The sequence below is a fragment of the Natator depressus genome, chromosome 5 (genome assembly GCF_965152275.1).
Source record: "Natator depressus isolate rNatDep1 chromosome 5, rNatDep2.hap1, whole genome shotgun sequence".
Classification (NCBI taxonomy): Eukaryota; Metazoa; Chordata; order Testudines; family Cheloniidae; genus Natator; species Natator depressus.
The window spans coordinates 114227589-114253137 of NC_134238.1; the positions used below are offsets into that span (position 1 = coordinate 114227589).

At 43.1% G+C, this 25549-nt stretch overlaps 1 protein-coding gene across 4 annotated transcripts in view; it reads right to left on the reverse strand.

Moving 5' to 3' along the window:
- The window catches only part of MOB3B (MOB kinase activator 3B), a 167670-nt gene that overhangs the window by 73493 nt on the left and 68628 nt on the right, over window positions 1-25549 (reverse strand). For all 4 annotated transcript variants that reach the window (XM_074953491.1, XM_074953492.1, XM_074953489.1 and 1 more), the window contains exon 2: window positions 22287-22866. In XM_074953491.1, the coding sequence (XP_074809592.1) occupies window positions 22287-22704 (418 nt within the window). In that variant the 5' untranslated portion in view covers window positions 22705-22866. The remainder of the gene's footprint in view (window positions 1-22286; window positions 22867-25549) is intronic.

A 25549-nucleotide genomic window follows, 5' to 3' on the forward strand; every position in this document is an offset into this window, starting at 1 on the left:
GAAGCAGAAGCAGAATTTAGTGAGTGTAATGCACAGGAGATGGCAGGCCTGATTATAGCAGTTTTATGGCAATATGAAACCAGTGAAATCAACGGAGTCAGTGTTCATGTCGCGCTCCCCGTCAGTACCCAGACCAGGCCAGGGAAGCTAATGATCCAACCAGCAGACCAAATTTGGTGATGAATCCTGGTCATGTGCCACCTGAGGCATGTTGCACATATGCTAAGAAGAACAGAGTCACACCTATGGCAAACTAGTATAACAGAGAGGAGAATCAGGCCCTAACGTCATAAAAACTTAGGGCCAGATCCACAACTAGTGTGCATCGACATAGCTCCATTAACTTCATAGGAGCTGGGCCTACTTACACCCACTGAGGATCTGACTGCTGGAAGTTAGAGATGGACTGGACCTAGTAAGGGTCAGCTAGTCCTCCCTGGAAACAGAGGCTCTCTCTCTCTCTATATATATAATCTAGTTGCTATGTTAGTTTAAAACACCTCTCGAGATGGTGCTTATACCCCTTCCACAGCCCAGCCTAATAGGGGGTTCATCATTAAGAAGTTTTTCCTAATATTCAGCCCACATTTTCCTCTTTAATCCCATCACAATTCTAATGACCCCAAAGAATTCATTTCTCTTTGTGATGTTCAGGCCCTTCAGACAGTGACTATCCTCCACCCCCTTAGCTGTAATTCGGCCACAGGTGATAATAGTTCAACCATCAAACACCAGCAAAAAGTTAGTGGTCAGCTTTAAAAATGTTTAATTGTTTTGGCTGATATTAAATCATAAATGTGAGATAACTGATTTCCCCATCTCCATATAGCTCAATGTTATAAAAGTTATCTTGGAAAAAGCCAGGAATTTAATGCTTCTAAAACTCACATCCACAATGTTTGCTCCAGGGAGATGAGCAGAGGACACATTGGCGGCAGGAATGCACAAATGTCTTTAAAATGTTTTCCCCCCTAGAAAAGGTCAAAGAAGCCAAGAAATTCCCATTAAATCATACAAAACAACAACAGTCAAGAAACACGAGAACATATGGATGGGAAGGAGACCACTAAACACACAGTTCAACCAGCGTCCTTTTCATTCTGTACACCACACACCATCATCTCGGGCACTCCAATACTATTGTCATGGGCACGAGGAAAGAACCAAAGCCGAACAGGGGAAAAAAAACACAAACAGAATAAAGAAGTGTCATTCATGTGTGCCGGATTTCTCTTAGGACAAAAGTAAATATTATTGAAAAGCAAATATGTTGACAAGGAGGAAGGATGGTCTTGTGGTCAGTGAACTGGGATTCAGGAGAACTGGATTCAATTCCTCTACCACAAACTCCCTGTATGATCATGGGGTGACAAATCTCTTTTACCTTGGTTCCCTGTCCATAAAATGAAGATGATAGCACTTCCTTTCTCCTACCCTTTGTCTGCTTGGATTGTTAGCTCCTCATGGCAGGGATCCTTACTAAGTGTGTGTACATCAACTGGGCCTTGATTTCTGTTGGGGTTTCCAGGACCCCACTATTATACAAACTATAAATAAATAATCATGTACTGAAATCCTTTGAAAAATGGCCAGATACTATATTTACACTGATGCTGCCCATTGCTCTACCTATGATTCTGGCTTGCTATCGAGATATCTGGTGAGAACCCACAAAATATTAAAGCGCCCAGAGCAGGAGTTGTGATGTTACACCCCATATTCTTAAAAATATGGTTCTGATATGAATATGGCATCTAAGATATACTTTATACAAGATGGCTCATGGAAGGTATCATTGGAAAGGTATGATTTACTGAATGTGATTATCCAATTTGTATGCCTGTATCATTTCTGTATCTGAAGTTAGGAATATTGACTATGTAACAATTACAGCTGGGTGTGTATTTGGGAGAGACCCATCAGACAACAGGCCACCAGCCTTGATGAACCACTAGGAAGAAACAGTGAGAATTTCAAATACTAATCTCTCTCCTTCCTGAGAGGTATCTTGGGTCGTAGCTGTGACACTTCTAGGTCAGGTGGTCCTGTCACCTGGTACTAAACACTACCTTGGACTTCTCGTAATTTTCCACTAAAAGGAGGGGGAGGTCAAGACTGGGAAACAAAAGATTCCCACCTCATGTAAATCTTATTTAAGGCTGGGGAGTAAGGCAAACAGGACTCTCTCCTCCATTGCCTGCCCAAGAAGAAAGACTGCTGAAAATACCTGAAGAGACCAAGGAACTAACCCGAGGGAAAAGGCAGGGGTGAGTCCAGATTGAGACAGCGGTCCAGTCTGTAAGGAGAGATAACTGGAACTCTTAGCTACAGAAACTCTACAACTTGCCTAAAATAACATTTAGGGTGAAAAATTACTTCTTGAAACCAGTCTCTTTAAGATTTTGAGTTTAGTATGCATGTTTTGTTTTATTTCTTTAGTGATCTGCTTTGTTCTGTTTGCTATCTCTTATAGTCACTTAAAATTTACCTTTTATAGTTAATAAACTTATTTCTTGTTTATAACATAACCCAGTTTGTTCAATTTAAACTGGGGGAGCGGAGGGGGAGAGAGGGAAGAAGTTGTGCATATCTCTTCACATTGAGGGAGAGGGCGAATTTTTATGAGCTTGCATTGTGCAGATCTTTCTATACAGCACAAGACAATATTATCTTGGGTGTATTTTCCAGAGGGAAGCTGCACTTGCGTGCTGGGCAATTTCCTAGCTGACCTTCCCACAGAGAGCTGTTTGCAGCCTCTGTCTGATTCTACAGCTGGTGCTCCCTACCTGTGTGTGTGCTGCCAGAGGTCGGAGAGCCTGATTCAGCAAAACGGAGAGCAGGAGCCCAGGCTGGCGGAGCAGACAGGCTCAGTGAAATCCCAGTACATCAGGTGACATCCCAGAAGGGGGTTCCAACCCGTCACAGGGGGCATACACATCAATGATAATTTAAAACAACAGAAGTTAGGGATGTGAAAGACCTAGCAGGCCTAGTCCAGGCAGCTATCATACCAAGACTGTTCCTTTTAGTATATTTTTTCATGCTGCTTCATTCATTCTAGTTTATCATGGAGAAGGGTGATAAATGGTGTGTATTGAGAGTATCATAAAAAATGAATAATGCCCTCTCCCCCTCACCAGACTTTATCAAGGGAATGAAAAGCACAAAAATCAAGGGCTTCTCAATTTCTTAGGTTGAGATTATTTCACTTGGAAACTGAAAACTGACTGTCCATGAGACTGGAAGGTGTTAACCCTCTCTACACTGCCAAATGCCATCCAGCCACTCACATTTGGTTGCTGCTGATACTTGTGTTGGGAAACTAGAAATGTCAGATTGGAAGAGGTTGGTGAGTGGGTGAAGGGCAGGGGGACAGGAAAGGAGCTAATATCAAGTATTTCACTGCAATATGTGAAAGGCTCCTAAATCTTACCTTTGCCCTCTATTCCATACATGCTGCATTTTTCTCTAGAGTGGGGAGAAAGATATTTCATGCTGACAAAATTTAAGACAGAATATCACTACAATTCTCTAGCCAGCCCTAAAGATCTCTGGTGACATTTCAAAATCAAAATATTATGTTTTTCAGCAGAAATGTTTGTTTGGGGCCAAAAACTCAAAAGATTTATATTTTTCAGTGGTTAGTTTTTCAACAAACAATAAAATAATGATAATTTCCCACAGAAAGCAGATACTTTTAGTGAAAAAATTCATTTAACCGAAAACTTAATTTTCTATAGAAAAACAGTTTTGATAGACAATTTTCAGCCAGCCCAATAGTACAGTATTATACTTAATTTATATAGTGTTTTCCATGTTTGGAGCTAAGACACATTACAAATATTCATTAGTTGAGCATCAGAGGACCCCAGCAATTACGTAAGTATAATTATGCCCATTTTATAGATGAGTGGATTTGTGATCTCTGTATAAACCAACACAAGTTTTCATCTTTATTAGTTTCTGGTCTGTGTGCTGAATTATCCAGTGTTGTCCCTGATTTTATCATGAGTTTTACTACATTTGCTATTTTTCTTAATGCCCCAGCTGCTCGAATAAGATTATTCTGCAAAAACCTTAGCTTTCATTTAAAAATAAACTTCTAGCCCTCTTGGTTTCAGTGAAAACCAAGGATCCTGAAGGAAAATAAAAAGAACCCAAATTATTTATTAAATCTCCTGATTTTTAGGGCCTGGCCCATGATTTTTGATTGCTTGCGGTTAGCAATTCTTATGACCTCATACGTAATAACGAACATTATTTTGCCTGTGTTATGACCTTGGTTATATTGACCAAGAGTGCTCTGCTCTGTTTGTAGAATGGACAGACATTCATTTGAAAAGGGACCAAGGCTTTTGGGGAAGGTAAACTTTCCAAATCACCACGATGGAAAGCACCGAACAGTTCATTTAAAAATGGCATGGGGTAAAAAGCAGTGAAATCAGTCAGCCAAATCGACTTGGTCCTCATCCCTAAACGTAGAATCCTAAGGATATATCTGTTCAACTTGAGGACTGTAAGGATTACGCATTCATGTGGCCACACGGTTTGCAAGCACCAGTATCGTATGGTTTAATGACTAATAACACTAAGAATCCAAACAGCCACTCAGCTGTAACAGCACTGAGTTCCCCCTCTACACAGTTCAGCCATCACACCACATGTCTCTTTTCATTAGTCGCAAGGTGTGTAAAGCTAAATTCTTTCTCCTTTTCTGGAGCAAACAGCCAAAGCTGTATTCATACAGCAGACATGGGAGGTAACTGCTCTGCTCAGCATTGGAGTACTGGGACCAGTTTAGGGCTCCACGCTTTAAAAAAGATGTGAACAAACTGGAGAGAATCCAGAAGAGAGCAACAAACATAGTAACAGGTTTAGAAAACATGACCTAAGAGTAAAGACTGAAAGAACTGGGCATATTTAAATACTACAGCACTGCAAGTTACTGTGATTGACAAAGCATAACTTTTAAAGGGCCATTTTGAGATTTCTGAACTGACCATTTTACCCTCACTGGCAACATACAATGAAAATGCATATTTCATTCATTAGAGGTAATAAATATTTACACACATGACCCAGCTCATTTAGTGGAGTGCTCCTCACTCTAATACTGCTTTGTCTGACATGCTGCTGGTGAACACAAACTGCTTGTTAGTTTGACTTCATGAGCAACAAAAACCTGCGTTAACTGGGTGACATTTAATGGTCTGTAATATACAGTAGGTCACGCTAGATGATCTAAGGATCTCTTCTGGCTTTAAACTCTATGAATGAGAAACCAGAAGTCAATCGGCTAGACCCAAACAGGGCAGTTACAGGCATTTTAGGGCGCCATTTGTCTCTCAAGACCACATCTCTGTATTCCAGCTTATTTTCAGCTATCTGTGTGCCCTGTATCAAAGCTCTCAGTGATAAACAGGTCGAGGCTCCAAAAAGAAGGGTTTGGATGGTTTCCCCCTTATTTCAGCATTTGCCAGATGACTCTGTGCTTTGTGTTGCTGCTGAACAAAGAACAGCGGTGGACGGTCAGTTAAAAGCTAATGAAAATAACTTGTCTGCTACAGAGTTTGTATTGTTTTTGTTCTAACAGCTGGCATCTACGAAACCTCCGATATCTGGTTCCCCCTTCCAACTGGTACTTAGATACAGCAACTTGTCACTTGAGACAAGTGCCTATTAAAATTACATAGGCACAGGTAAAAGTGATCCCAATGCACAAGGCGACAGCAGGCACACTTTCCTTCCGCCATCTCACATATGGCATTAGTCTCTCCAAACGTCTTTTCTTTTCTCTTAATAAATTTGAGTGCAAGATTGTTCCCCTGCCTGCCAGAAATCTGTGGGTCCGAGTCTGATCATCTTTTAGGTTTCTGCATGGTGCTTTAATTTTGATCTCCATCAAATAATATCCAACCTGGCACAGCATAGGCTAACAGGAGGGAATCTTACATCAACATTCTGATATTAGGCCAAAGTCTGTTCTCAGTTACACTGGTATTTCTCTAGTAAGTGGCAGTGGTGTTACTCTAGATTTATACCTGTGTAACACAGCAGAATTTGATCCACTAATTTTAGGAAGGTTTATTATGTGATATGCTGTTAATTATTATAAATAAATTATAATTTATTTATCAGAGTGTCACATCTGAACCCAGAATTTTTGCAGATGAGTATTCACTACTTTTTAAAAAAGTTACTGATCTGTGGCTGAATTTAGGGCCCGATGCTGAGCATCTAACACATTCTTAATGAAGTCAATGGGAGTTACACATGCTTGTCACTTCCCAGGATCAGGCCTCCCCCATTCATCAGGGGCTGACAAGAAGTGACCTGAGCCCAGTGCAAAGCAGGCAGGCTCTGGTGTGAACTGTCTTAAATGCTGTAGCATTGCCCATGAATTTCAGTTCAGACCTGCAATAACTTTGGCTGTTCCAGTGCCAGGCTTCTGTTGAACAGAGACCGCCTTCTGTGATGCACAGGTGTTAAGCTGTGCAATAGTTCTGTGACGCGACAAAGAGGCACTACACACTCATTTTCATTTGTGCACCACTCTTAAGGGACAAAAGGCCGCCTAGGTGTCACTAAATGTAAAAGTGCACTCAGCCTCATGCTCTCCACTTTAGTTACTGGCTGACACATCTAGCACAGGAAATACAATCTCACAGAACAGAAACTACATCTAGAACAACCACTGACCATCCGCAGAGCAGAAGAAAACTGAGAGTGACTGAGAGTACATCTCTGGTATACAAGAGTTATTCCTATGAAACGACTGTCACAAAGGACACGCTCTTCTTCATTTTCTCTTTTGCTGCATACCCTAACCAGTGTTTCCTTAACCTAACTCGGTGTTTAATATAAACACACAACAATGTTATGCTTTTACACTTGGGTCTGCAATTCAACTGCATATCTAGGAGAAAAATGGAGGCAACACGGCTCCTTCAGTACTTCATTCTTACATCAGTTAAGCTATTAGACTTGTCACATACATTCGGAAATTTCCAAAGTGGTGCACAGCAATTGAATTGCACTGCTCCACTCAAGTCAAGTTCAAGGTCATGGTTCTTATCTTCAAGCCAGGGCCCAGTATACCTAAAAGATCACCTAAAGCTCTGGGATGAACACTGCGAACAATAACTCCACTCATCAGGCACAATGGAATTTTCTAGCACCAGGATAAAGCTAATCTGTGCAGGAGACAGACCTTTCTCGGGGGACTAGTCCTAGACTACGGAACTCCCACAGGAACTAAGGGCCCACCATCACAAACCTCACTACCTTCCACTCCAAATGCAAGGCTCACTGCTTCAAGCCGTCTTCTCTAATATAAACACACAGCATCGTATACACTGAACTACAGTCTACCAGACTAAAACACTACATTTCATACACAGTTCTCCCCAAGGGAAGAGGATTAAAGAATAAGCCACACGTGACAGATGTTAGTCACATCACTCAATGCACTACCAGAAGGTGCTCAGACACACTGGGAATTACGATGATAGAAGAACCTATACAGAATCATTCTCTGCAGCACCGAGGAATCCAAGAGTAGTGTGAACTAATGTTTTAAACTATCTGAGTATATGGTCCCCGATATTTTTTTTAAAGCATAAGGGAGCACACATGGCTTTTATGATCAGAAGTGGTGTTTAACCAGTTACTTTTTAAGCACATTCTTGAATTAAGTCCAAAAATGTCTATAAAGACATGCGGCTTGCCTTTAAAGTACGCCAATAATGACTTTTGTCTGTTTGATTTCTAATTCTACCATTCTGTTTGCAAAAAAACTCAACAAACAAACCAGGTGCAAGTTCAGACCTGGTGTAGCTGGTGCAACTGTGGTGTAAACAGGTGCAATGAAGTTATACCTACTTACAAAGCTTTGGAATTTGATCTGTAGTGCATATGACAGAGGCACCCAAGCAGCTCCATGGGGAAGACTGTACTGAGACTTGCACCAAACACTGGATTAAAATTCCTTTATTCCTTAATGATTACATTGTATTATGACTATTATTAGTGCATGACTGTAGCATCTGAAGGCCCATTTATGATCAGGCCCCACTGGGATAGGTTCTGCACAAACACAAAAAGACAAGGTCACTGCTCTCAAAAGCTTGTATCCTAATGTAACACAGTAAATAACTCCGCCAAGCACAACTGAATTTTCTACAATATTTGTATGGTAAAATATTTACTAACCTTTGCAGAGGAAACATGCGAAAATGAACCCTGTTTGAAAATTTTCTCTGCGAGTTTTACTTTCTTCGGGTCTTTGTTGCTAAACAGCCAGAGACACCCCAAATCCAAAATGTCACAGACATCTGAAGTCTCATAACACCTCAGACACAAGCCACTTTTCAAAGGTTTCACACAAAGAGTTATTCCCCTTATTCATAATAATATCATTCAGCTCTGCAAAAGAAAGTCACTCACAGATACTTCAGCTCACTAGCAAACTTGCTTTCCGTTCTACTAAATAACCAACCCCCATGTAAGCATCCAGTTCCTCACACTCAAAATAGACCATGTGAACTCCAGCACCACGTACAAGCAATACACTGCTGACTTTACCCGTGCTGTACAAATGTACAGCAATAGATCCCAGTCTAGGTGAGTTTGGAGTTCAGGTTGTGAGTGTGATTGTGAGTCCTCCATGTGACTAGCCCTAGTTAATGCAAGCGACATCTGACCCTATATGATCAGAACCTGCTACGGCAGCTACTTCCCGCTGGAACAGTTGAACTGGCAAGCTCAAGAGTGAAGACCTATGTATACAGGAGACAAAGCTCTTCTTGTGACTGGCCCACAAATCTGCATCTTGCTCCCAGGAGAGATCAGATTGAGCACAAGTCTCAGCCCCTTTGGAATGAAATAGAAAACCCACTTATTGGCCCTAACCCTGAGCTTTCCCTCATTAATCCCACCACTAACAAAAAATCCCTGCAGCATGGAAAAAAGCTGAAACCTTCTTAGTTCATTGTAATAAACTCTCTCAGATACCATGGTGATGGCCATGATATAAAGGAACTACACAGATGGGGAGCCAGTGCTGTAATATACACTCTCCAGCTGAGAAACAATTTCACCCTCATGCCAACTGAGCGAAGGATTCCCTTGTGAAATAATGCCAAAGAACTGACCGTTGTTTTCTGCTGCAGACTCTTGTCAACAGAGGACTGCGATAAGGTGTAATTTACATGTTTGAACTGGAAGCAGACTTTGTCCTCCAGTAAACTGCACACATGGCAACAAGCCAGCAGCATTTACTGGGGAAGAGGACTCTGGTGAACCACAAAGCCTTTTGTTAATGCGGAGTTTGCACTTGGAAAAGGTTCTCCTCAGCTAGATCATTAGGCCTTACATGCTATACCACTAAATGTGCTTATTTGAGGTTTACTACATTTGTACTTACGGCGAGGGGAACATGAGACCTTTTGATTCCTAATTTTGGGCAACATGGTCATTTTCCGATCTGCTCTATGCAAGTCGAGGGTGCGGGGGGCTTGCCAGTCCACCACAGAGACGGCACAGGGAAGGAATCATGCTGCACAGAGGTACTATTCCTTCCCTCCTTCCACTTTACTCCAACACACTGCCTCTCAACAACAGCAAATTACTGCCCTTGAGCCCAAATCAGCTCATCCGGGGACTGCAGCAGGCACTGCTGCTGATGGATTGTTAATGGTCACAATTTAAAAGTGGGAAGTAGAGTCTGATTTTCAAATTTCAGGTTAAGTGTATACGGCTGGCAGTTCGAAAACACCTTTTGGTTTAGAAATGGTGCAAAGCTGCTATGAATGCCACTAAGAGAGAACAGATCTGGGACTCCACAATGTCATTTATAGAAAGCTCCAATGATGATGATAATAGCACTTTAAAGTATTGAAGACTCCTCCAAAGGACCATTTTACACTGAGCATCCAAGTGACAATTTCTGCTCTCAGTAACTCCAGAGCAGTCCCACTGAAGTCAATAGAGTTACACTGGTCTACATGAGAGCAACAGCTGGCCAAAGCTGTCCTGTTTCTGACCATAACTTGCAGCTGTACACGAGCTAGTCACTTAAAACTCACAATACCTAAAGAACACTGTTTCCATACTGGATACTTACAAACTTAGCATTAGCCAGTGTTTTGAGTCTTGGCATTAGTCTACTAACTAAAAGAGCAGTGCAATTGCTCCTGATTAAAATGGCATGACAAATGGGATGGTGATAGTAAGGAGCTGTGGTGATCACTCTTACCACAAAGTAATTAAGAGTGATTGGGCCTGGAGCTTGTCTAGACGACTTCTACACTTTGGCCCTTATTCTTTCATAGGCCTGAGGTAGTTAAGGCATGTTCTGTAACACGTAAAAACAAGGACCCAAATTGCTCCCAGGAATAATCAGTTACGCAAGACACGCGTTGGAGTGGTGAAAAGGCCAGGCTTTTAATTATCCTGTAAACTGCATTGTTCATTATCCAGAGGGGGCTAGCGGGATGCTTCTCAGCCCTGCTGGAGGAGGTGGCAACTCTCTCTCTCTCTCTTTTTTTTTTTTTTTAAGTTTGCGAGTTGGTTTATCTTCTGGCTCAGTTTATGCAGAGACATCTGTTAGCTCCTGAACGATAGGAACAAAAAACAGGGTGGTGGTGGAGGAGACTTTGACATATAGCCTAGGTCAGCAGAGCCTCAAAACCTTTCTTGAAAGCAGATATGTTCTGCAATTTTCACACACATACACACACACACACGCACGCGATGTAGTTTAACGACTGGAGAGATGCAATGACCACACATCTGTTCGTGCCCGGTTGATTTCTTCACTCATGCAGGGCAAAGAATGCAGAAGGAATCTCCCTCTTTTAACCGATCTCACTTCCCAAACAGAGAAGGAGAAACCTATGCTTTCCTGGATCAGAGAGTTAGGATACTCTGCTGCCTTATAGAACTGGCTTCCCCAAGTGGTCCACCAGAGTCCAGGGCACACCTGTTTACTCAGGCCTTTAATTAATAACCAGTACCAGGATAGGGTGAGAGCCTATAAGAAGGGAGACACAGGCGTACAATATGTTTTATGCTTTTAGTTATAGTTATCCTTTATAGCCAAATGGAAATTGTTAAAATTAATAAATTCTATTTAAAGAAGCCAATTCTTCCTTAGTGGAAATTCCCATGTAATTTAATAGGGATTAAATTGATAAAGTGTTAATGAAATTTAACAGGACTAAAGCTCTCTCACTCAATCCTGAGGCCACTGGAAAGAATCCTGGGGTAAGCGAACATCTCAAACAAGCACCTGATTGCCAGCCCAACAAAAGACCTTCCAGGCTTCAGCCTACCCTGGAAACAATGGTCCACATTGAACCATTTCAGAACATTGCGTGGCAGCTGCTGCCATCTCGTATACCCTCGGAAGATGAGAGAGAACCCACAATATGACTGCTGACATTACCAGGAAACTATGGACTACACCATAAATTAGCATTTGCTTTGATTGTTTGCCAGTGGTGTCAGATTTACACCAAGCCTCTTCTGAAGCTACTTATAGGCTGACTAATTTGGACTTGGTTATTTGAACGCTGCTAATCCCCTCTCTTGCCATCCTAAAGAAGAAAAGAACTGACTTCTATAGAAATTACTCTTAAAACGTGTCAAATTTAATAGAGAATTAAATCCTTGCTATTTTGGGATTTTTTTAGGATTCAATAGTAGGGTTACAATTCTCTATTAAACTGTATAAGGCGGCCGCAAAACAAATATTTTTATATTAATTCTATAGGATTTTCTCAAAAAGTTGTTACTGGAGCTAATTGATCATTTGGGTCACTACTCTTTTTAACATTACCCAACAGCCTTAACAGTGTTGTCACTTCCATGACAACAAATGTGCTGTCCCAAAGGCCAAAAAGAAAAGGTATGTGTGAGTGAGAGTGTAGGGGTTGTAGTGGGAAGAAGATCAACGTGTGAGGAGGAAATGGACTATGAAACATAAAGCTCTTCTTTAAACCAAATCCAGCCTTGGCATAAGCAGATGAGGAGCTGAAGTACAAGGGACCTGCTTTAACTTACACTCTCTTGTTAGTTGCTTTCCTGCCCATTCGGAAAAGTCTTATACCACTACTGGAAAAGTGATCGACAACTGTAACTATTCTATAGACTTTTTGAACCATTCTATGCAACTTAATAGAGAATCACATCCCTGTCTTAAAATGCTCCTCAGTGATCCCTCAAGGTCGAGGATGATCTCTTTCAGGTTTTATTTTTCATGGGTCCTTTGGTAATGGAGGAGTCTGATCCTTGAGCCACAGGCTCATTGGCAGATGTTGTAGGTGTCGTTGGAAGACAGGGTTGGGCCACGATTGCTGCGTGACAACTATCTTTCCTTTCTTCCCTTGCGTTTTTCTGTGACCAGCGCAAGGTGATTTTCCTCAAAAGTGGACGTTCCTTCTCTGACAAGTCTTCACCGGTTATCCCTGTCCCGGGCTGCTGTCTCCCAGTGTGTGGTGTCGATGACACATCCTTTTATGTTTATCTCAAGGGTGTCTTTAAGGTGTTTCTTTTGACCTCCCCATTTCCTTTCTCCTTTGGTGAGTTGGGCATACAGCAGTTGTTTTGGTAAATGTACATCGGGCATGTGCACACAGTGCCCACTCCACCTGAGCTGGTGCTGGATAATCAGGGCCTCAACACTGAAGATGTTGGCCTCTGTGAGGACACTGACATTAGTACGATGATCCTCCCACTTTATGTTGAGGATCTTCCATAGAACGTGCTGGTGTTCCAGGTTTTTCAGGTGTTTTCTATAGGTCACGCAAGACCTACAGCCGCAGAAGAGAGTTGGGATTACCCTTGCTTTATAAACTAAAAGTCTACTGTGTGTTCTGATGTTGTGATTGTTGAACACCCCCCTGGCAAGACAGTCTGCCACAGGCAAGGCTGGCGCAGCAGATTTTGTGCTGAATCTCGTCGGCTATGTCTACCCTCTGTGAGAGATGGCTGCCAAGATAGGCAAAGTATTCTACCTTTTCCAGTTCTTCTTTATCAATGCAGATCTTCCTTGCTGGGTCTCATGATTGAGCAGGGACTGGCTGATGTTTTTTGTTTTGCCGATGTTCAGAGTTAGCCCTGGGCTTTTGTAAGCTTCAGAGAAGCAATTAAGGGCTGTTTGTAGAGCCTCCTTTGAGTGTGCAACGAGAGCACAATCATCTGCGTACTGGAGTTCGGTTATTGTTGCCGACATTACTTTCATTCTGGCACGGAAATGAGAAAGGTTGAAGAGGTTGCCGTCAGTCCGATATTGGATGCCAGTGTCCTGTGGTAGACAGTCTTGGGTTAACGTTTTCATAGCTGCTAAGAAAATGGAGAAAAAGGTGAGTGACAGTACACAGCCTTGTTTTACGCCAGTTCAGATGACAAAGGGCTCAGAGGTGGAGCCACTGCACAGGACGGAGGCAGTCATCTGGTCCTGGAGGAGTCTTACATTGGTGATAAATTTGCTTGGGCAGCCAAACTTTGACATGATTTTCCACAGAGCCTCATGGTTGACAGAGTTGAAGGCTTTGGTCAGATCGGTAAAGACCATATACAGCTCCTGTTGTTGGTTAAAAAAACCCTATACAAACCCTACTGAATGTCTATTAGGATCCCTGGTTTCATCCACAGGACATTCTATAGAACTTTTCCCATAGGATACTATACGACTACCTCAACTCTCAGGCCTTATTGATGTCAGGATCTGGAAGGTGTTCGCTAACACGCATTAACACCCTACTATACACAGGACAGTATATCTTTTAAGATGTGTTAAACTGGTCAAGTGAAAGCCTAGGCAGGAGCCTCAGTTTTAACACTGCATTGGCTACACTAGACCGTTCACATGTGTTAGCTAACACCTTCCAAATCCTAGTTTAGACAAGGCCTAGAGCATAAGTAAGTTTGCACTTCCACTGAATGCCAAATTGGTGCTCCTTTAGTACTTATCCAGTTTCTGATCAATTTATACCCAAGATGTAAATTACACCACCACTTAAATAACTTATCAGTGCTGGAACTACAATGCAGAAGTTCTTGGCTCCCAGCCCATGTTCAATCTACCAAAACATACGGTCTCTCACATGGAATTCTCATTGCAAGTTACATGCTTGATGCAAAGTCACTTGGTGAAGTTCTCTGGGTTTTGTTATGCAGGAGGGTCCCTTCTGGCCTTAAAATCTATTACTCTGAATCTTTTTTTCAGTGACTCTTCAAGAGAAACATTTCCCCAGCAAAATCTAAATGAAAAATAATTATGCCCAATGTAAAGCTCCAGCGGGAGGTGGGAGTGCAGGGGAGAGAAGAACCATCAGTAATTTAATTTATTTTGTGCAGGAGTCGGGGCACACAATGAGCACATCATCAAATTGCTGTTAGATCACCCAGTTCCCCTCAGCACTGCCTACACACAGCATGTTGTAATTAATCGCTCTCAAAGATGAAAAATGCAACTCACCAAATACAGAAATTGTTCCCAGGATCTACTATTTCCTGATGCTCGAATATAAAGATGTTCACCATGCCTTCTACCTGCTGACCAAAGATCATACGGGGGGGGGGGGGGGGGGAGGAGGAGAGAAAAGAAACTGCATGGTCCAAGAGATACATAAGAGGCTATGGAGTCTTTGGTTGCTAAGTCATCAATTTGAATCCAGCCTGGGTAGACAGTCACTGAAAGTTGGTGCCATCTGATGGTTGTTTGATGGCCTACATGATGAGTTGGTCTCTACTGGAGAAGAGTCCACATCAATAGTGCTAGGTTTCAGCAGCCAAACCTCTGCCGAAAATTATATCCTAGGTTATCTATCTGCTAAACTGGGTTTAACTCTACCACAAAGACTTTGGTTCTTGAGGGCTGCAATGAGCCAAGTACAAGATTACAAAAAGGGAAGAATGGGCTTATGTGCAGAATAGAGCAGCAGTATACAGACCTGACTGACTTATCAGCCAAAGAAAAAAGAGCTTATCGCCATAGAGAGCAATGACATGACTCCTACGAAACCTGAACCCCATTTCTAGATACATTCGTATTAATAAAAAAAAAAAAAAGTTGAGATTGTTCAACCTAACCTCTTTTCATTCCTAACCTCAGCCATTCCACCTAACCTCTTTTCATTTTTCCTCCCCTCACTTCCCTCCCCTTCCCTCTCCCTATTCATGTCCGTAGTCTCCAATTTATACCCAACAAAGAAAGTAACAGAACGTCACTAGCTGTCACCTTCAGCCCCCAACTAAAACCTCTCCAGCGCATCATCAAGGATCTACAACCTATCCTGAAGGACGACCCATCACTCTCACAGATCTTGGGAGACAGGCCAGTCCTTGCTTACAGACAGCCCCCCAACCTGAAGCAAATATTCACCAGCAACCACACACCACACAACAAAAACACTAACCCAGGAACCTATCCTGGCAACAAAGCCCGTTGCCAACTCTGCCCACAAATCTATTCAGGGGACACTATCATAGGGCCTAATCACATCAGCCACACTATCAGAGGCTCATCCACCTGCACATCTACCAATGCCCCTCTGCCATGTACATTGGCCAAACCAGACTGTCTCTACGTAAAAGAACAAATGGACACAAATCAGACATCAAGAATTATAACATTCAAAAACCAGTCAGAGAACACTTCAATCTCCCCAGTCACTCGATTACAGACCTAAAAGTTGCAATACTACAACAAAAAAAACTTCAAAAACAGACTCCAACGAGAGACTGCTGAATTGGAATTAATTTGCAAACTGAACAACCTTAAATTAGGCTAGAATAAAGACGGAGTGTATGGGTTATTACACAAAGTAAAACTATTTCCCCATGCTTATTCCCCCCCCCCCCACTGTTACTCTCACCTTCTTGTCAACTGTTGGAAATGGGCCATCCTGATTATCACTACAAGTTTTTTTCTTCTGCTGATAATAGCTCACCTTAATTGATCACTCTCATTATAGTGTGTACGGCAACACCCATTTTTTCATGCTCTCTCTGTGTGTATATCTATATCTAGATCTTCCTACTGTATTTTCCACTGCATGCATCTGATGAAGTGGGTTTTAGCCCACGAAAGCTTATGCTCAAATAAATTTGTTAGTCTCTAAGGTGCCACAAGCACGCCTCGTTCTTTTTGTTTTTCAGACTAACACGGCTGCCACTCTGAAACCTATTTTATTACTGTTATTCCCACCCTAACATGTTATGTTTATGGTGTCTGGCTTTATGTTGCTTGGCCTTGCAGCTTTGACAAGTTGTAAAATTGCAACATTCTATAATTCTGCTGGCAATCCCATGCAATGTGTGGTATTTGGAAAAGTATTCAAGTTGAAAGCCATTTAGCTTTTTGTACTTTTTGTTGTCTGCTTTTTTTTAGGAAAATCATTAAAAAATTAATTACAAAAAAAAAAAAAAACCACCCTTGCCAACAAAACCAGGGTTGATGGCCTCAACACAGTAGCCTTGAGTGGGCGTGGAGACTGAACTCTCTTTCACACTACAGATATAAATCCTATAAACCAGGATTGAGGCATATGACTAGGGGAATGCAGGGAGCTTAAAGTTTGTGGCTATATAATTTCAGTCTCTAGAACTGTTAGCCTCGGACATGCTATAATCTCACTTCACAAAAATTCAAACTGAGAACAGTGGGGAAAAATTAAGGAAACCACTCCCCACAGCAAGAGGCTATCAGCACAAGAGACCCTTTAAGGCTTTACACTGTCAGAAAGAAGTGCGCCTATCTTCAGCAAGTGGTTTGGTTAGCCACTCACCACTCTGCTATCAGCACCTCAATTCCCATACCAGGTCCTGCTCTCATCCTCCAGTCATTCCTGTGTGTTAGCAACAGCAGATGCTAGCAGGAGGGAGTGAGAGAGACGGAGATCAGCAAATGAACTGCTCAGAATGACTGCAGAAAGCACAAAAGGAAATGGCCATAGACCACAGGAAACACACAGACTGACCCTGATAGGGGGCCCAGGGATGAGAGTACAGTGTAAATATATACAGATGTCCATGTTATAAATTGGTAAATCTCATTTTAACTCACCCAGTTCCTAGTTACAGTTTTTTAACCACATAGGAAAGGAAAGGAAAACAAAACCCCCCCAAAACCAAAACAAAAAGAAACCCAATAGGACTGGCCCTTCTGAAACTATTTTTCGACCCCTTCAAGTAGCTCATCAGTAAAAGCTGTGTTTAATAGCAATTATGGAAATCCTACTCTAAACAGTCTGCGTGATGTACATACAATTAAAGAGGGCGTTATTTAATAGGATTAGTTTTGGAAATGTGCACAGTTTCTATGGATTGCCATTACAAATTCCTCCCTGAATTCCCTTAAGTAAATTCATTTGCTAATGGAAACGGCAGCTCAAATCCTGTAAAAAGGACACAAACTTTTTTTTTAAAGGAATCTATGGGGGACTCACTGCAGAGATACACAGCAGTAAATTAATCCTTCCATTAATAACCAGACTTTTATGATGCAGAGTTTCTTTCTGCAGACCTTTTTTTGATCACAGAGGTAGCTACAGCATAAAGACAGCCTAAAAAGAGGTAAAATAATGCTCGCTGTGCTTTAGAACGACTGTGGTAGCAACAACAGTGCACGGCACAAGATAAACCTCTTTTGGTCAGATACCCGTTTGTAATCAAGTTCAGTTGCTTCAAAGAACGAGCATTTGCCATTTCACTGTGATTAATTTTTCTGAATGAAAATAAGGAGAATCGAAATAATAGAAAGGAGAACGTGCACAGATCCCTTAAGGGAGCTGTGACTCAGACAGCAGCAACCAGGGCCAGATTTAGGGTCAGGCGACCCGCCCAGGGTGCTGCAAGGTATTAAAAAGTTTAACAAATGGAGCGGGGAGGTGTCAAACACACTTCTTGCCTGGGGTACAATTTGGTCCAGGGCCAGCCCTGGCAGCAACCCTGGCACACCACAGTCCCAAAGCTTCTGTCTCATGCAGTGGGGACAGTGAAAGGTGGAACATGGATGGAATGTGCCAGCTAAGCACAGATATTATTCTAAGAGCTTTCCAAGCAACACGTTAATCATTGGGTGGCAATTATCTCCATTTTACATATGCAGAAATTGAAGCACAGAAAAGTTACATAACTTGCTCAAAGTTTCCCAGGGAGTCACTATTTGATCCTAGAATGTAACCTAGAAGTTCTGATGCCCGGGCATCCACTCTAACCACTAAGGGAAAACTGATTCTCACGGCAACATTTAGGTCCAAACTTTCACTGGGCTACGAACCTGGGGTACCTAACTTGGGATGCGTAGGGCCTGATTTGCAGAGGTGGCAAGCACCCATAACTCTAGCCCAAGTCAACTGGTGCTGCGCATCTCTAAATGTCAGCACTTAAGGTCACTCAAGTTGGGCATCCAAAATCTGAGCCTTCACAACCAATCCAAAACAGAAACTAGTGCCTGCAGTAGATACTGCTTGGTACTCGTGTACAGATGTACTCAGAGCAGGAGATGTTTCTGGTAAGCTAAGAAAAAGGCATTATTATGCAATAATGCTTCATTAGGGTATCCATAAAATCTCCTCCTGAAGTGCCTACATCTCAGAGGTGTGTAACCACGTGTAGGAGCCGAAGAGAGTCAACTATGTGAACGAGTGATGGAAATTAGTCTGGGAATTGGTACCGTGGCCCTTTATAACTCACCCCACAAGTGATCTGCATTCCTGGCCAAATTAACAAGATCCAGGTAGCATGGAGGTGCTCCACCATTACCTGAAATTCCATACCCAGTGCTATGGGGCAAGAGGCAGGTCAGGTCCCCCAGCTCATGTTATTGATAAAAGTTCTAAGCTGCACAAGCACAGTGATGTCAGCCTCATTCCACCATCCTTACTTCTGACAAACATCAACCAAAGGTTTCTCCCTCCAGTCCTGACCAACCCTCTCTTTCCTCACCTCCCAGTGCTGTGGAAGAGCTACCTACTGCCATCGCTCCCTTCTCCCATCACCACTGCCTCCTGCCCTCAACTTTCACACTTGGCCAAAGTGCAGACCCACCAGAGGAGCTGCAGCACGTGTTAAATCCTCATTGACTTTCACCACCCCACTCCGTCGATAGCTGGGAGTGCTTGTGAAGCGAACAGGTGCATTGTGTGCTGTGCTCCCATGATGCCACTAGGACTAAGAGAGGGATGAACATCGGTGGTCTGATCCTAAGCCAACAAGCACACATACATTTCGAGACTTTTCTCCACTATCGTTAACATTTTTCTCCTGTGTCCACCCCAGAATACAGCATGGTCTGGATGAACAAGAACAGAACTGGTTCTCTGTTCTAATCCTGGCCCTGCTAGTGACTCCCTATGTGACCTTGGGAAAGTCATTTTACCCCATCTCAGTTTCCCCATTGGTAAAGCGTGGACAATACCTATCTGCCTATCTCACAGGGATGCTATGAAAATTAATTAGCCAGTAATTGCACAGCTCTTTGAACATGCAAAGTATTATTACTGACCTTCTTTTGCCTCTTTTCTCCTCTCAATCTGCCATTGGTTGCCACTGCCCTGGTCCCATGGTTGCTCCAGTCCCAGCTCAGTGTGCCCCCACAGCAGGCAAATTAAGTGAAACTTAGTGATAATAAGTCTCACCTTGCCTTGGAACTGGTGCAAGAGTACAGAGAAGAGAAGCAAGGATCCAGCTGTATTTCCACTCCCGCAGGGTAAGGGCAACAATTAGGGCAGCATATGAACCTGGCTGGCCTGGTTGGGGTGAAAGAAGGCATACATGGGAGTGGGACCCTCTGGTCTCAGGCATGAGTTTTCACAACCTCTGCTGTTGCATCCGTGTTCTCACAGCATATGTGCACTTTGACCAGAGAGGAGAACAGTCATGCCAGGCCCAGAAGTGTTTGGCTCAAGTATTATAGAATGCAAAGCTATTTTACAGATGAACCAGAAGGCTGAGACCCGAGTTTGGGGTTCTGCTGGCTTTCTGCAGCCATGGATTGTATCTCTTGACCCGCAACTGTGTAGGGAGATACATTTGCATTTCTGCTTTATGGGCTCAGTTTTACCTGCCTGGGGAAATACTCATGGATGGCAACAACTGCTCCAGAGAACTGTGTGGAGTTCACCTCAGAGATTCCTTTGTAACTAACCCAATAGAGGAGGTTGCTGTGCAGACCCATGGATAAAGTGTGTCTGTCTGTCTGTGTCTATCTTCCACCCCATGGTGCCTAGGGATCCAGGAGAAAGGAAACTCCCAATCCAATGGCAGCTCAGGCTCCAGCTGTGCTGCTACTCTGCCCTCTCAACACCCCACACTGGAGCAAAACCCTCCTTGAAGGAGTGCAGTGCAGGACTACCTTGGCTGTGGTTACTCCCTCAGCTCGCGCTGGAGGGCGGGCACAGAGCTTGATGTCCAGCGGCGCTGAGCACTGGCGGGTCCCACTTACATCAGAGTTGTGCTCGGCACCTCAGACTTTCAGAGCCACGCGATGAGCAGCAGCCTCTTTCCTCTCCCAGAACGTTCTCTTCCCCTGATGCAAGACACAAACCGGGGCTGGCTGCTGGGAGGAGGAAGCTGGCTGAGGGGTATTATGGATCCCCTTGTTTTGTCTGACTTTCATCCTGGAATGGACTGAAAATGATAGGACTTGGCACTTTCCCACAGAGCTCTGAGAGGTTCGCCCTGGACTAGGCAGTGAGGAATCCATCTCCCAGACACCAGCTAACTGCTTTTATTAACGAGGAAGTGGCTCTGGAAATTTAACAACTAAGTAGATGAGGATAACAAGAAGATTCCTCTCATTGGACCAACAAATAATTTAGAATCCACAAGCTTTCAGGACAAAAAGTTCCTCCGGTCACTTCTTCCAAAGAAGGGGATTATTAGCACTGAAAGTTCGGGTATTATAGATTATTTCTTGGTTCAATAAAAGCTGTCAACATGTTATCTGCCTCTCCCAAAGCCACAGAATTGACCATAAATATTTCCTGCACATATAAACAAAATCACTGATATTACCAAAGGGAAGTGAAACACTGGAACGAGCCATCACACAACCATGGTACAACAAAGCCCACACACATTTCAGTGAAAGTTCAAAAATCAAGGAGACCTGGAGAAATCAAAACCACTTCCCACTGCCCATAAAATGAGGCACAGCTTCCTTTGAAACCTGCCTTCTTCCTGCTGTGCGATAAACTGGAGGAGTTTAAGTTACAGCCTGTAACCACCACCTTTCATACCGATATGCAATGAGAGGAAAGGAAGAGGGACAAGTCTCTGGAACACAAACCCACAACAAGTCTGCCCACCCACATGATGATCAGAGCTGGGCAGTAAGCAATCCAAAGGTCAGCAGAGCTTACTGATATTTGCAATCTTGCTACATGCTCTCACCTCCCAACAAACCCTTCTAAACTAAGCCAGCCTGCGTAATCTTCTAACCACTTGATTTCAGTATTGCCCTCCCCTTGCTACTCCTTACCTCACTTAAGCCAGATCTTTTCTGAACCTCGCGCTGATAAACACGACGTTCCCTTATCCCTTAGGATAATCACACAGCTTTGCGATTTGCAAGAAGTTAGAAATAATAAAAATAAATTGTTAAATCAAACTTTTTCTAAAGTGCAGTTCTACCTTGAAAAGTGACTAAGGAAAAATGTCGCACCCACAGTTAGCAGCATCAGTAGCCATCATAAAGATTTGGGCACGGACAAGATTTGGATTTTTTTTCCTCCAGAGGACAGTTGCTCACTTTCCCCCTCTTCGTCTTTTCATGGGGGGACAGGAGAGGGGGCAAAGGGACCATGGATAACAGTCCACACTGTGATCCTGATTCTCCACTGCCTTGCATTATGCACAGCCATTAGAGAAGTGGATGTAAAATGCCAGCATCGTGGGTAGGTTTTTATGCTCACTTTGTATAGGTGTCAATGGCTACTTAAGATGCAAGGGAGTGAAGGTTCAGACCTGATTGGCCTCAGATAGGCTACTATGGTATTGTTGCCCTTGCTGTTGCCACCCCTAAATAATTAAGCTAAGTGGCTTACCAGGGATGAGTGGCTGGGTTGAAAAGATTTTTAATTTTTTTTTTTTTAAAAGCAAGCAATCATTTCATCTTTTGACATGCTACTCCTGTGGAATGCCTGACATCTCCCCAGCAGCACTCCAGGGCCTAACACTCTGAGTTCAAGAGCCATTACTATTAGGAAAAGAAATGGAGCATTCCAGGCACACAGAGTGAAATACGGTTTGTGGCTCTAGGCTTTGCTTGGACTCACCCACACTAGTAGGGAATATGTCCTCATTGTTGATCTGCACCTCGATCCAGTCCATGAGAAGGTTCATATACTGGGGTGCTGGCAATGCAGTGGGCTTCTTGTACTTCAAGTCATCCTGCCACCGGTACTCATACTTAGGGCCCCCAGACATCACCGGGCAGGTCCTCTCTGTGCAGAACTCACAGATAGTTCCATAGATCAGGTTGATCCTGTTGAAAAAGTCAACCACGTGAACTGCCACCCAGTCATTTAAGTCTTCTCCATTGGGCAGCTGCACAGCTGCTTTCAGGTCCACTCCCGAGTTCAGTGAGGCCTGTGCTCGTTTATGGAGCTCAAACCTCTGGGTCCCAGGTTCAAATTTGCGTTTGGGACGGAAGGTCTTGTCCTTATTAAAAACTTGCTTGAGGGCTATGGACATGTCTGGTAATTTTCTGCCCTCTAGCAAATGGCGAAGATTTAACGTATATATCCAAAGCGAAGACTTTCCTGTCGCAGGTCCCACTCTCGTCACACGAATTGTTGTCAATGTCTATGCAGTCCACCAGCTCTTCCTCTTGAAAACCCAGAAGACCTCATGTTCCTAAAGACATGGAAAGGTATGTTAGTGTTAAGTCCAGTTCGGGCCTTGTCAATTTGCTACTGTTTTATCATCATGCTCAAAACCATGGGAAGCATATTTTTGGGGAGCTGAAAAGCAAATTTCCAAAACGTACCAGCCAAAATTTTCAAAAGCGACTAGGTATTTTGGGTGCCTCCAATTTTTAGTGCCCATTGTGAAAACCCTTAAAGGGGCCTGATCTTCAGCATGCACTGAACACCTGGCCACTTTAAAATGTCTCAAGTTGGGCACCTCAAAATCACTAGTCACTAGCAAAAGGGGAACGAAATGTGTCATGTATAATACATTCCCAGGCTCTTACTGCATCCATAATTTGGGAACATACCTTTCAGTTGTGCTTAATTTTACAGTGATCATGTCTCCTTTATTTAAAATTTAACCAAGAGTAATATTGTATCTCAGTTTAGAATGTGGTGTCTAATTGTTCATAAACAACACACAGTATCTATACAAAACCTTAATGATAAATCCATGCTCTCCTTTCTGTGTCTACAGATTACAAGTATTTATTTGCAGTATTTGCTGCACTTTAATTTTTAATTAAATTAGTATTATTAGTATTAATATTAGTAGTATTTTTAATTAATGAACCTAATCATTTTACATATCCTTTAGGATCTAATGAGGTGAAACCTATACGACTGTATAGAAATAATTCTTAAAATGTGTACGATAAATGGAGAATTACATCCTTTATATTGCTCTTTTGAACCATTCTGTGTAACTCTATAGCACAGTCTTACTTTTCTATTAAATTCTTTACTGTGGTTTAAAAAAAAAAAAAAAATCTATGAAAAGATTGTCACTTTCTAGAAAACTCTGTAGGACTTCTCCACAAGAGTTTGTGGTGTGTTTTCTGAATAGGTCTGACAGGACACCATTTATGGTTTTCATAGTTAGCCTGTCTGAGGGAGAAATTGTTCGTTCCATAACTGCGTTCTATGAACTTGTGCCCAGGGATTATCATCATAAGTAAATGAAGCACAGTAATAGCTGATGTGGTGGTTAGTAGCTAGTTTAATGGGATTTTTTCTTGAGTAACATGTAAGGGCTTTACGAATAAATCTCTAGAGAGGGGGCATTTCATGCAGTGTGTTATTGAAATACAATAACAGACTTCAAATATGCATAAAACTACAAAACTCTTGTACCATTAACTTCTAATTAATTCTCTTTAGGGGATTATGCTGCTCCACTGTTTTCCTCAAGACATACACACGAAAATTTTGCTAGATTGCATGTGCAAAGCACTAAATCTACATTCTTCTGAAAATTATCTCCCAGGCCTTTGCCAACTGGGTAGGAGGAGAAAGGAAATACCCTCCCCGCCTTTTCTAACACCACAAGATACCAACAGAGACCTCGACAGACAGCAATCTGGTGTGTGAGGTATCCTCTCCGTAATGGAGCATTTATAGCCATAAAGAAAACAAAAATAGTCAGAGATTGGCATCCTGCCAATTTGTCAGCGAGACCAGCTAAGCAACACTGGCACACCCTTGTGCTGCTTCTGGCACATCCTTGCACTGCAAGGGGAGCTAGCGAACAGAGGACTGCAAAGAGGGGAGTTTGAGAGAGAGTCATACTAGAATTGCTATGGTTAGGAAGGACTGCATCGCCAGTGCTAACACTGCTCCTGTATCCAGACAGATGGCCTAACCATGGATGCCTCTACCCAGATCCTGGTGTGGATTTGCGGAGACTGTGGCCTGCATTTCCCACTCACAAAAAGCCAGGCTGGGGGGACCATCCAATGTGAAAGGTGCCTGCTGGTGGAATCTCTCAGGAAGCAGGTGGGAGAGGTACAGGAGAAGGTAGCTAGGCTGAGGAGCATCCATGCCCACGAGGAATTCCTCAAGAGTATTCATATGGAGACATCCAAGGCTGAGAGAGCTATTCAGCAAGAGACGACTGCTGTTACACCATTAGGGGAGGAAGATATGGCTCTGTCACAGGGAGGACACTGGCTGCTGGTTATTTCTGGCAGCAGGCAGTGCTCCACCCCTACTCCCAACCCACCCACCATGGTGATGGAAAACCGATATGCTGCCCTGGCAACGAGCTATGAGGAATCACCCCAAAAGGTGGCGGAGGAGAAGCCATGTACCCCCAAGGCTGGGAGGATCGCAGCCACCACCCCAACAAGTGACTACAGGGCTCTGTGAGTAAAAGTTGTGAGTGCAGGTGGTGGTCTCTTCAGCCCTTCCAGTCAAGGGTAGGGGGACAGGCAGACACAAATGCATCCTGGAGGTGAATGCCTGGCTGCGAAGATGGTGTCGCCAGGAGGGCTTTGGCTTCCTTGACCATGGGATGCTGTTCCAGGAAGGACTGCTAAGCAGAGATGGGGTCCACCTAGTGAGGAAGGGGAAGAGCATATCTGGATACAGACTGGCTAACCTAGTGAAGAGGGCTTTAAACTAGGTTTGAAGGGGGCAGGTGACCAAAGCCCACAGATAAGTCAAAAACATGGAGACGTGGGAGAAGGGTTGGAATTTGGGAGGAGCATGGGTTGTTATAGCAGGGATAAAGGAGAGAAAATAGAATTGGGGGAGGAAATCAAGTCAGTATCTTAGATGTCCATATACTAATGCGAGAAGTATGGGGAATAAGTTCTTCCTGCAGGAAGAACTTGAAATGCTAGTAA